General features: G+C 33.8%; 2 protein-coding genes across 2 annotated transcripts in view; both read left to right on the top strand.

The window, feature by feature from the left end:
• LOC136339272 (uncharacterized) overlaps positions 1–14,168 on the top strand; it is a 70,179-nt gene that overhangs the window by 33,112 nt on the left and 22,899 nt on the right. The gene's annotated exons all lie outside the window — the stretch shown is intronic.
• Positions 6,962–12,545, top strand: LOC136339015 (mucin-2-like). The gene is made up of 2 exons (XM_066281913.1): positions 6,962–7,020; positions 9,991–12,545. Exons 1-2 carry the CDS (start codon positions 7,015–7,017, stop codon positions 12,400–12,402), a joined length of 2,418 nt encoding a protein of 805 aa, XP_066138010.1. The 5' UTR covers positions 6,962–7,014; the 3' UTR covers positions 12,403–12,545.

Here is a 14,168-nt window from a genome sequence, read left to right as displayed (position 1 = left end):
ATGCCAGCTGGAGGGAGCATAAAAGGGTCTTTATGATACGTGTTTTGTTAATTCGAAAATAATACTATAGACTGTTCAATTCCGGTATGTGTGCACTTGGACAAATTTATAACACTTCTTAACACTTAAAAGTGTCAATAAGTGGAAATATTACTTCACTTGTAATAAAAAATATTCTATAATGTTCCAGCATAAGGGCCTTTAAAGCTCTTGCGATTTGCAAAACCCTCCGATACTCGTCGTGTTTTGCAACATGTCGCGTATGCGTTAAAAGCCTTCTTCTACTGTTATATATTAAAATATTCTTTTCTACCGCTTCATTATGCTTATTCTTTTCAAAAACCATTAGCACTTTATCAGGACATATTTTTATCCCCCTTTTAAAATGCTGCTGGTTTTCCTAATTTCATAACGACGCGGTATAAGTATTTTTGATACTTATTAAAACCACAAAAATGGGCATTTAACTCTAAATATGACAAACTGTGAATAAAGTTGATGAGAAACATGAGTTTTTATAGACACTAAGCAGCTTTTACCATTTTTCCGTAAATATATACATCCGGGAAAATATACCCAATTTTCCGGTTCCCCTCCAAACACATCCAAACATTATTAGGGCTTTTTATGTGAAATATGCTGAAGTTACAAAGAAGGTTCAATCATCGCTTTATTGAAGTTCAATATGGTAAATTTTAAAGCTCTCATAGATTTCTAATTTTTGAATTTTTGGGCAACACACGAAAAGAGGTACCCTTACATGTAGAGCATTATAGCTAATTTGTAACACACTGAATCGTTTGAAGACAACTATTTTGACAATTGTTCCATGTCCTTGAGTTTATATGTACGAAAGTGAGTTTCTCCATCGTAAAGTATGAAAAGGCGTGGTAAAAGCCATACTACTGGAGCTGTTTGTAACGTTTGAGAGGTTATTAAAATACTAGCGAGGAAGTATTTCAATTAAAATTAAAGCTCAAATTCACCCTTAAGGCGGGAGGCTCAAGTTTCTTCAGGAGTGTCTACTCTCTGATTTTCAGTGTTCGTTTCATTTCGTACCACTATTTCGTGAATACTACCCGGCACCAGGACAAAGCCATTACCAAACTAGTGAATAATAGTAAACAGTTTCGCAATCAGAATAGTAGTTTCTAGCCAAACAACAATTTCATTAATAATCATGTAGTAACCACCACAAGATCTGGCCGGTGCAGTGACCTCAATAATTTACTTCTAGGGTCAATTTGCTATAATCTTCATAAAAATTAAAATAAAATGTAAAATCGGCATTTAAATTTTAGCATCCAATTTCATTGAATTTGGTAACCCTTCGTAGAATTTGCAAATAATTATAATCTCAAATTTTAAATAGCAATTCATCAATAATGCCAAGGACGTATAAAGTACCCAAAAATCTTTAATAAAACGCAGCATCTCTTTTACGTTAGCAGAAAAAAACGATAAAATCGATTTAATATTACATGGTAATTTGTCAGAGGTTGTGAGTGATAGCGTTATAAGATGACACAAAAGCAATAACGTTGTGACAGTATCTCGATTTGCACAAAATTGATCACTTTTGCTGTTCGATTAAACATATGACAAAATTTGGACGAATGATGTTTTCGCATTTTATTCATAGCGACGACACCGACTTTTTCCGAATGAGCGTAAATTGGACTTTATCGTTACCCTTTACGGCTACTTAAACTGTACGAGAATTGGACCAGCTGGCTAGCGTCAACTGGGTAAATTAGTGTGACTTTTATTCCTCCAATAATTAGGTTTATACCAGAGCAAATAGGAGCAAATCAGAAAGAGGTGATATAGTGAAATAAAAACGGAAATGGAAATAAACTAAATGTAATTTCAGTTGAATGTTCTTCATTAATTTAGATTTACTTCAAACTCATGATCTTCTGTCGCAACGTGTACAGACAGGGTAACTGTTCACTGTGGCTAATTATTCTATCTTTTGCGGCATTGGCGTTGGCGCAAAAATTAAATTACAAATTTGCAGGAAATTTCATTGTGTTGAATTGTAGGAAAAATGGCATCAGTTTCTATTTAAACGTGTTTCGAAGCCATTGCATCATTCAGTACAAAATTCTCAATAGTTTTATAAAATTGTCGGCTGCTGTCCAATGACAAAGGCATTGTCATGATTCATTAGCGACATGAATTCTCGCTTCTTTGCATCTTATTTCCAGCCAGTAAATTATTATTATTATAGCTATCTCAATTTGTACCGTAAATAGGAAATAAAAATGAAATACACCACAGGCATTATCTCGGGTTTCTCAAGTATTACATCGGAATCTCAAGAACGGTTATACTTGTTCCCCTAGCCTATACTTTAAGGAAAGAATCGTCGAGGGACACTTAATTTTTAAGTGGTATAGTAGATGATTTACGTACCGCCAAATACACAAATGAAAATACTTAGGTAAGGATGAAATAAATTTAGAAACATCGAATATTTTGAGGTTTCTTCTAGTGCGTAAGTGTACGAAAGATTGAATTAGCTCATATTCTTTTTACATTAACGTTTGCAAAGGGAACAAGAGAATTGAGAACGAACGAAGAAAAGAATCTAATTGTACTATGCGCCGGGACAAACAAATGCTGTACATAGAATAATGCCTAATTTGAGATAGTAATTAAATTTAGTGAGCTATCTTCGTACAAAGCGTAATTTGGCTAATAGAACCCTTAAGAAAATACTATGAGGTGTTAAAGGAAGAATCGTAGCCAACCTTTTAAAAACATGTTTACGTTACCTTAGTCATATCTTCCAAATAAAGAATACATGGAGGCCCAAAAGTTCCGTATAAATTCGTTAAAAATTAGAGCAATATTTCATGTGACATAACCACATCTAAATTCAAGTTTTCAAAAAAAAATGCAAAAAGAAGAAATAACGAGCGAACTATTAATACTTAAAAAATAACAACATAAACTCATATAATCTAATGTACTAATTGTTCGAGGTGTACTCGTTGGCTTTCTGAGAATGAGTAAGCCGCAATTCATAATCCGCAAGAACTTTTTTTGTCAGTTGAATAGATATTTATTGAGTTTCTTCAGTAATTTTAATGTTTAACTCTCCTATATTGTTAATTTTTTTTAAAAATACATCTCATGTTTCAGATAACCCCATAAAAAAGTCCATAGGGACGAGGTCAGGCGATTTAACAGGCCACTTTAATTGCAAATATTTCAGCAGCTGTTGAATCATGATGAGATATGTTCAGAATTTCTCAAAGAACACAAAAACGTCATAATATACATGGGTTTCATAAGACGAAAATGGAAAAGCACATTTATCTACTATATTGGTAATCCTATATATATGTCTGTTACGTCAAAAAATTCACCACTAAAAACAATATTCGACGTGTTCCAGCATTTTCACGAAAAGTGTTTCCATCAATTTTTAACGAATCTTTGCGGCGCTTTTCGTCTTCTATGTATATTAGTATAGTTTTGAACCATCTCATATTTTATTTAAACTAATGTTTGCAAAAGTGAAGGATCGACAACCAAAGAAAAAACGAAATACGTCCCAGGAAAAGGAAGTATTACATTTTCTTAGAGATGAAGTCCTTCTGTAAAACTAACTTTGCAAATGCTCGGAAAAAATGCCTCAGAAAAGTGCCTTTTAAGGTGAAATCAATAAGAGATCTATGTAATTATGGTCCTAATTTTTTTTTTGTTTCTGAGCTATAGGATAGTCAAGGTTATCAAAAAAAACAACGAATTTATTTTTTTTTTTTAATTTCCGAACGATCCAGTACCTAAATTTACATGATATCTACTAATCGATAATATTTATTAATTGATAAATAAAAAAAATAGATTCATGTTAATAGGTCATAGGTGTAAAGTGTAATTGATGGCACAACTTGCACGTTCGATATTATTTATTTTTGTTTATTATTAATGGCTCATTATTTATCTAGGTTGTTCCTTGGTTAGCATTGGTTAATCAATTGCGTTGAATGTGGTCCGCAGTGCACCTGTGTTGCGTTAGATCATATGTAGGGTTGTCGCATTGTATTGGCAGAAATTTCCATGCCCGGAATGGCTAAATGGAAGGTTACAAAGAAAAAGTAGAGGTACAACTGAAGTGGGATCAAAAAAGTGCCGGTGCGATCAGAAAAGTAATACAGAAGAACATTAAATAGCTGTGAAGGATTTCACAGCTAGTTAATTGTCTGTTTAAATATCGCAATTATAGGAATTTTCGAAATTATTGCTAAAAATCAAAAAGCGTTCTGTATTTTAGTTGACGTTTAAAATAGAACGTTAAAGTCCACCAGTTAAAGTTTACCAAGAATTTCACTTTTAGCAGCTACATCAATTTGCTAGCAGCGTTTACATGAACAGGCTTGTGCGGGACCTTACAAATGCCCGTTCAATCGCATGCGAACAACTGTAAGTGTATCCTGTCAGCTTGAAAATTTTTAAAGAGGTTTAAACATTTAGATAATTCCTGGTTAAATTTTTTTACAATCGATCCATCAAGTCGGAGGTTCATGCAGTGTTATCAAGTACAGCAAAGCCAACTGACCTAATTTCAGATTGTATTTAACATTAGAATTTACATGGACATCGTACACAATTACGTATGTAAGAGTTTAGACTAAACATCCTCAATATTAATCCCCAAATAAACAACCAGGCCAACCCAATCAATGACTCGTTACCCGGTTCCGATGGGACATTTTGTATTGCGCGTCAACGACGGGGTAAATCCATCCCTGCGTCAAACATCCAAGCGGGGAGCATTTGTCCACGTCCAAACACTGTCACACGTTTAATCGAACAGTCTATTAATCAATTCGGTCCAAATCCTGGTACGTCACAACATTATTAGGCCATACCTATGTCATCTCAGATAGTAATCGGTCATAGCCGGCAGGTAAATTTTCAACTTTGTAGTACGTAGTGTGAAGTCGATAAGAGATTATATTCATGTTTTTAGAAGTCCATAAACGCATAGCCGAGCCATATTTATTATTGATCTTTACGACAAAAGATTATGTTTTTCGAGGGGAATTGAATGGGTTGTTCTTAGAGATCACCCAAAAATGTACCTTGCTGATACTACAAACTCAGATGTTGAAAGTGCACTAAGCGTGTCGCGGGATAGAAGCGACGAACAATTTATAGGACAGTCAGCGCTAGGACAAATATACTTCAATAGTACAAAAGATAAGAGCTCGCTTTTTCGACAGGCTGCAACAAATTGACTTAATTTTCTTTTGAACTCAGGCGAATGGGTATATTGAACTAAATTTACGAACCTCTCCCGCCTTCTCTAATATAAATTTCCACCCCAGCTCCTGATTATTTTCATGTTAGTGATCTGGGGAAATTTAAGTGGAGTCGAAAAGGGGAAAAATTCACTGGCGGGTCCAACGTTCAGGTAGTCATGCGAATTAAAGATGAACAGACATGAGCAGTCAAATATCTGTCAATAATGCCACACAATGGAGTGAAAGCAAAGCTAACAACTAGTTGTTGAAAAGCGAAGAATCGTTAGTTAGGAGCGTTTTTGAATGTACAGGGTGTTCTTTGATGTGACGGAGATGGTACAAGAAATTATTACACAACGAAAAAGGTTCAGTAAACCAAGAACCTATCTTTAACGATTTTAGAAATAATATATTAAGCGTTTAAAGTCCTGAATAGATTTTTGGAGAGTTTGTTGCCCGTACTTGTCTTGCATAACGTGATTAAGTTTGAAGTCGGCTGTTGGACAAAATACAAGTAAAACATGTTCTATCAATCGACTTTTAGACTAAAAAAAAGCGAGAAAGAAGCACGTACAGTGGAAACTACGACATATTTGAAAAGTAAAAAAACAATGATTCGAGGGCCAATATTAACAGGCTTCATCGAATTTATTTAACACTGAGAATATGATTTACACATGCACATAACCCCGTTTTTGTTAGATTCAGATATCTTCAAAATTGCTGCACAAAACTGAAAAGGGATTTCTGGAATACCAAAACGTTGCTTTGCGGATTAAACCAGAATTTTTTTTATCACCGAAATATAGCTTTAATTGTAATATTAAATAATCCGCATACAATTTGGGCTTTAAGCTAGTTCCTTGCTCCTGTGATCATAAAAGTTTTATGTTCTAGAGGGAAAAAGCTTGATACGAGCCGTTTTAGATTATAATTATTAGATATTGCCCCAATCCAAACATACACATAGGTTGCATTATAGAATATTTGACTGATATAAATCACGGCCGAAACTGATTTCAGAGCGAAAAAACGTGATTTTTAAACCAGGTTACGTTTGGAACCAAAATCATGAGTCGAAAGAGTGAGGCTTCTATATTCCATTAACCTTTTATTTCCTTTGCAATAGACTAGTAAATCTTGATTTATTATTTACTCATTTTTCTATTACATCATGGCAATACACGGGAGGTAAAAAATGAAATAATAATAATAAACAAATAAATTTTCATGTCTTGGATGCACATACTCAAAAATGGGGAGGCAATGGTTAGAGGCTGACCCATTTTCTACACAAGCCAATAACAAAATGTATCGTGGTATGAATGGTTATTTTGTGCAAATTGTACACGATATTTCTTCTACGTCTACGATTTATTTTCTTATCACTTTCTGCAACACATAAAATTATACAAAAATCAAGGGTGTTTTGATATCATTTTTGACCTGCTAACAATACAATATCCTAAGACTTGCAGAAAAAAGGTATTTCTCAGTAAGCACTGTTCCAATTGTTTAAAACAACGAGGAAAATAAATATTCACAAAAAAATTCACAAAATTCCTTAACTAAAAATGGAAAACAATCTAGATGTAGACATAAAACTGTAGATGAAAATAATTTGGATTTATAAAGTTGATTACCTTCAATTTCTTGGCATATATAATATATCTAATAAAATTGATAATCATTTTTGTTACGGTGTCTTGAAGTGTGAGTGTCTTCCTTTCATCAGAGATAGTTAAATGTACACATGATGGTAAGTTTTATTGAAAGGTTTCCTATTTTCTTGCCTTAACATTTGTAACAGAGCCTGTTATCTTATAAAAATTTGTGAAATATATGAACTATTAGAAATTTGGTGCTGAAAATTTTGACTCATTCTCATCTAGAGCCATTTAGGGCATGGTAAAAACTGTTAAAATAAAGTGGCAGAAGCGGGATTGTCCCAATTATCTCGTCCAATTAATGATAAATCCAAATAAAATGGAACACATTTTACTACTTATAAATATATACCAGGTGGATCAACCAATTTGATGTTGGCGCCTTTTTTTAATGGAGCGCTTACCCTGTTATCTCAATATCCCATAGACGATTCTAATTAAATTTTATATATCATATCTTCTTTTCAATACCTTTTAAAATACTGAAATCTATTCTCTTTTATTCTAAAACATAACTTCGACTTAAAGATTTTTAATTAACTTTTAATTTAAAATCAATAGGTATATATAAATAATTACTGCTTTGCTGCATTTGTATATTACGGATTTCTTTAGTTACATGAGGAACCCTATTAATACTTAGTAAAGGAAAAATCTCCGAAATTGCTCCATGGCAATATCGTTCCTAGAATTTAATTTTGTCCCTTTAAGGCCGAGTTATTGAACTAAAGCTTCAGACCTGGTTGCAGACCCTAATTTTAAACTGAAACTTAAATGTAAATTTTAGTCGCAGTTTGGATACTGCAGAACTGTTAAGATCGAACTCAAGAGTCATTCAATCAGAACAGAGAATTTCTGAGTTTTACCCAGCGTATCGATAAAATTTACTTTAACCTGGACTTACAAATACTCTTTACCCTCTCAAAAAATTTAGTTTAAACTTAGGATGGAATGTTCCAAAAACTCACGCTTTTAAAATAATATGGTTTGCAACATTCTTGGCTCAAAAAATAAGCATACAGTAATTTTCTTCCTGAAAGCGACTGTGTCAAAAATAAATATTTGGAAGAACTGAAAAATAAATATCACTAATCAAGTTTTTAATTTTATTGATTAGTATTAAAGATAACGCCATGTATAGTATATCAAAATATTCGTTTCACATTTTAGGACGAATTTAATGTCAACCGATTAAAACGTCCAAAAATATATTTTATAGAAAAGCATAATCTGATTCGACCTTGTTATGTTAAAATATGTTTGGAAATTTCTTTATTCTTAAGCGTCATTTGCGTGCTTCATTATATACACATAATAAATATTAATATATCAAGGTACCCATCAGAGAAATATCCGTTTTTATAATCGTAAAATTATGTATCTACTAAATGTGATAATGTGAATATAAATTTGTCCGAAGATATATTGTTGAGTAGAAAGCAAGTACCTGGTGATCTTCACTGAGATAAACATTAGAAGTTTTCATTTCATTATATACCAACACATTTATTTAGAAAAACAAGCGGTTTTAGTGTGGTGATTAAAAAAGAGGAAAAGTTGCGGCGTGGTGCTACTTTAGAGCGTGCAATAAAATCCTAAAATTAAACTCTGTACATTTATTTTACTACGACGAAAAACAAATTAATAAAATTATGTTAGATGATCTGGCTGTTACTTTTCATTTAAGTTACTTTAACTTCAGAATTTTAACTAAAGTGTCATTTAATCGGTTTGTTCGAAATTTTAATCAAATGCACGAGCGATTTTCAAAAATTTTACATATCACTGTTACGTTGTGCGGCAGCAATGTTGTACCGCATTTAAAAATGGCAAATTAACTGTATGGAGTGCTGAATCAGTGTCATAGATCATTTGTCGGTAAAATACTGTTGTTCAGTCCACAAATAAGGAAAACAATTTGTTATGATTGCAAAACTTTTATTGCATTGTTATTGCAAAACTTTTATTGATATGGGATCAACTAGCATTGATCAATTGGCTTCGGTGCTGTGCTCCTCGGGTTCTCAATTTTTTACTCCCGGTAGAAAAAAGGTCCCTCCTAGAGGCGTAATCTTCCCTTAAGCCTAATTATCAGGACTGTAATCCGAAAGTCCAACTCAGTGGAAAACCAGAACATCGTCATACACTACGATGTCCGTAAAACATTCAGCATTCAGAAAAGTGACCAAATTGCACTAAAGCAAATATTGGTTCTACCCTTGACGCATCCAATTATTAAGTTGCATAATAACAAGTTAATTAACGTTTACCTTTTTAAAGGTTACACGTCGCGTTAATAAAGGTTAAACCTCTTTTAATGTACATTTTTTAATATTTGAGTATCAAAATAAATTCTGTCTAATGGTAAATTCATGCAAATCACATGGCTTTGTATTAAATTTGTTGTGCTCTTCTTACGCGAGGACATTAGCCTTATCGAGGTTTGTTATCACGATGTTACTAATATTATTATTAAATATTATTTCTTTATTGGTGACCATAATATTCAAATTGTGGCAAACATTGTGTGTGTGGGGGCTACCTGTCGGGTTAATCCAGGTTTATATACTCGTGAATTTTCTATTGAGATTAGCGAATTCAATCCATATTTTCGTCAATTTCGTTCCTGTTTATACACTCGCAAAATTTCGAAAACAATACACATCAAATTGGAATATCAAATCATAATTATAATTGCCTTTCATTATTTTAAAATATTAGAGCGATATCTCTCTTTCCTATGGCTATAAAAGGCATTGAATGAGGGCGGACGTGATACAATTTTCACGTGAAAACTCGAAAAACATTGAACTAATTTTAATTTTTATGAAATCTTAAATTTGATGATTTCGAGTTACATAGCTGCCGAAATAAATTGTAGGTGACCAATGGAAATAACCCTTCTAATTCGCAAGGGTGTGAACTTGCGAATAAAGTGGTATTCGGTGCTAATACTTGCCCCGCAATCTATCCATAACCTGTAAGACTTACAAATTTTATTGTATGTAATCTAATTGAATGATCTTATTAAGTTCCTGCTAACTTTTGGTTTTATTTTGCAGTTGCAGCAGACTGCAATAGTAATCTTAGCAGTAGTTAGTCAGGCCATATCTAATGGAGTTCTTGGTGTAGAATCAAGATCGGACGATGTATTTGCGAACCAAATTAATGAAATTGCACCTGGAAGGAAAGCCATAAATTTATATGGAATTCCAGAACCAATCGAAGCTCCCACACAAAAACGACAGTTCCCTTTCGTCACATCTAAAAGACATGGATACACTTATCCTATACCTAAAGTACCATTCCCATATCCGTCATATCCCAAAGAGGTAGTAATACAGACTACCCCAAAACCGAGTACGGATTTAACTAGCAAGCAAATAGTGGACTATGTGTATACAACACCTAAAGTACCGTTTACATATTCGACTAGAAAGGTTGTTTCAGAAAGAACGACAAAACCTACGACGACGACAGTAAGTTACGCATCGACAGCAACTACTTTAAAAAGTGTGGAATATACTTATTCATCTCCTAAAGTAACTTTTTCGTATGCAATTTCGAAAGTACCAATACCGCCTTCGTCAATATCTTCAAAAATAGTAGACACAACAAAGCCAACAACAACAACCAGTAAAAGATATACTTATTCGACGCCACCTACTCTATATACGTATAAGACTCAGTCGACTTCAAAAACTGCAGCCAGAACGGGAACGAGATACTCTTATCCAAAGCCCAACCCACCACTCCCTTCTATTTTTACTTCTACACTATCTCCGTCAACAAGAACGACCACTAGAGTGCCACCTGTTATAACATTTAAAAGTACCACAAGACCTAAAATAGTAGCTAATACTTATTTGCCGCCGTTCTCATCTGTAACGTCTACAACGGAAAAGCCATCGATAACTACAATAACCACCAAAACATCACCAATCATTAACACCACCAAAGTACCAACGCCGAGTATCACAATAACTACAACGAAAAAACCTCAACCAATAATAACATCAAACACTACGGGCACGACTATTACAAGAAAACCACCAATAATCACAACAACCAAGCAGTCACCAACTACTAACCCTGTTAAAATAACAACTCCTGGTTTAACCTATTTACCACCTATTAAGTTTACAACAACTACACATACAATATACACAAGCAAACCTCCATCAATAACAACATCGACAATTACTACAAAGAAGCCACCAATCACGTATACAACGACTAGGCGGCCAACAATTACTACTACGACTACTACTCCTTCGAGAAAACCACCAATAACAACTACAACACCCAAGATAAAAACTCCTGGTTTCACCTATTTACCACCCATTAAGTCGACCACAACTGGACATACAATATACACAAGCAAACCTCCATCAATAATAACATCAACAACTACTACAAAGAAGCCACCAATCACGTATACAACGACTAGGCGGCCAACAATTATTACTACGACTACTACTCCTTCGAGAAAACCACCAATAACAACTACAACACCCAAGATAAAAACTCCTGGTTTCACCTATTTACCACCCATTAAGTCGACCACAACTGGACATACAATATACACAAGCAAACCTCCATCAATAACAACATCAACAACTACTACAAAGAAGCCACCAATCACGTATACAACGACTAGGCGGCCAACAATTAGTACTACGACTACTACTCCTTCAAGAAAACCACCCATAACAACTACAACACCTAAGATAAAAACTCCTGGTTTCACCTATTTGCCACCGATTTCAACAACAACTATTCGCCAAATATCAATTACGCCTTCATCAACAAAAACATCCACTATTACACCTACGACTACCACAAAGAAACCACTAATAACAACCACAGCAACCAAGCGGCCATCAATAACTACAACGACGACTAAAAGATCCACAACGACTACCGCAATTACTGAGAAACTAACAACTGATGCGCTAAGGACCACTATTACTACGAGAAAACCATCGGTAACAACAACAACCACCAAGCAACCACCAATTATTGCAACAACCAAGGCAACAACTCCTGGTCTCACCTATTTACCACCTATCACAACAAACACGATAATTCGCACGACCAAACGACCCATAATAATTACTTCAACGACCCAACGGCCAATAACAACAAAGGCAACCAAGAGACCTACAACTCTTTCAACTCCAGGAGTTACTAATTTGCCTCCCATAATTACTCGAGGAACAACTACAGTCAAGTTCCCTCCGGTAACAGTGACATCTCTAAAGACTACACCATTGCTTAGAATAACCACAACCACCAAACTTCCAAGAGTTCCGTCCTCATTATCTACAACTTATATTCCATCCACCACGACGTCTTTTGTGAAGCAAACTACAACTAGTAGAAGCCCATCAACTACAACACCCAGATTAATTACCACTTCGCATTCTTCTACTCCTGGACCTCAGTACCTACCTCCTGGTCGTGTTTTCTAAGTTTTAATTTTTATAGTGAGCTGTAATATTTGATAAATAAGTTATTTGTTAAAATTTTAGAATGTTAGTGCCTTAGTAAAATAAAAATTGAAATATATCGAAGCCAAGGTGTTCAATCATGGTTTAAAGTGGACTCTGCCAAATTCGGTTATCAGCTCCTGTGTTATCAAAGTCCTGGTCTCTACGTCAGGACCGTATTTTACACGTTAATTTAAGATAAAATTTCAAATAATTTTAGTTTCTAAATCGCATCCTAAAAAATTTTAATATTCAGGTATATTAAATATGCTTCAGATTAGTTTAGATTCCCATAATTCAGGCACAGACCTGTTTTATTAAATGTGTTCTAAAAAGGTAAATTTTAAGCGACTTGAAGAAAGGGTACCTGATTTTATCAAAAATAAAATGCTTTTTACAAATAGGGCACTTCCGTGTTGATCTACAATTTACGTTACATCGAAATTTTAAAATTAAGCCACAATTTGAGTTCGGGTTATTTAAAAATTTGCATTCCCCAGGATCATGTCCTATATCGAATTTCATGATTTTATGACTGACCGCTCAGGAATTATCATCAGTTAACAACTTTACCGGCACGATATATAAAAAATGAAACGTTAAAGGTGACTTAACAAAAGATATTTGAATGTTTATTTTATATTAACGTGTAGATTACGTTCCTGAAGAAGGAGCCCGGACTTTTAGAACACCCTGTAGACAAATAGATGGCACTCATTTGCCAAATTGCTCTTATTGCGGGAGCAAAATTGTGATTTTCATTCACGTCGAAACTTAGGATTTGTTTTAAGTTAAACGAACTTGGACCATGATTCAACAATTTGGCCTGTGTGAGAAAAAAAAGGAACCTAAAATAGGTGATTTTTAAATAATTAATTACGTCATTGCACGAATTTTTGAATTTTCAATGTTCGAATCCTTATTCTGAATATGCAGATACATCGTATTAGTTACTTTAAGGATCTAGTTTTACATTTTATATTTTATATAAGTAATGGAAAGTCAAAATAAGTGGACTTACGCAAATATCTATAAATGCAATTTAAGAAATCTACAATTAAGTAATTCTAAATTTTTAGGTACAAGTTAGAATAGCTATGTTTTAAAGGATATTTCATTTCCTATCACTCTATTTTCGTCGCAAATTTTTAGCGGAAAATAGCAAAGCATGAAATAAAGCGGATCAGTAGTTATATCAGGAATGTCATGAGTATGAAATAGGTATCCACGAAAAGACTCGGTTTAATAGACAAAGAGAAAACGAGAAATGTCTGAAGTAATTCAGTATTTTGCTATAAACGAGGTCTACGAAAATAGGAAAAATTATTGAACATAAAAGGAAGATTATAATGAAAGGAACGTGCTTCTGTTGGGTTCTCGGTTTAGGGCGATAGGAAGAAAAACTTTTAAGGTACAAAGCCTTAGATAATTTTTATTACCTCCTTTAGGGTTATAAGACTACAATTATTAGAAATTAAGCTATGAAAAGCCATAAAAACAATGGCGCTTATTAGTAGGCGAGACTGTAGTTTAAACTATCTTTGTCCGCTTTTATTGTAAATGATTCACACTGATCTTGTTAAAGAATATTTTTAATTTCTTTGGAGTCTTATTTATGCAAATTTTGTCAATAAATGTATGAAGTCACGGTCCAGTAGTTTTTACATGACTGTACTTTCCCTTTACTCGATTCGCTAAGATTTTCATCAGAATAAATTTGCAACTATTAACAATGATGACATCTCAAA

This window comes from Euwallacea fornicatus, chromosome 5, assembly GCF_040115645.1.
Source record: "Euwallacea fornicatus isolate EFF26 chromosome 5, ASM4011564v1, whole genome shotgun sequence".
Taxonomy (NCBI): domain Eukaryota; kingdom Metazoa; phylum Arthropoda; class Insecta; order Coleoptera; family Curculionidae; genus Euwallacea; species Euwallacea fornicatus.
This window is presented reverse-complemented; position numbering and strand designations above follow the sequence as displayed.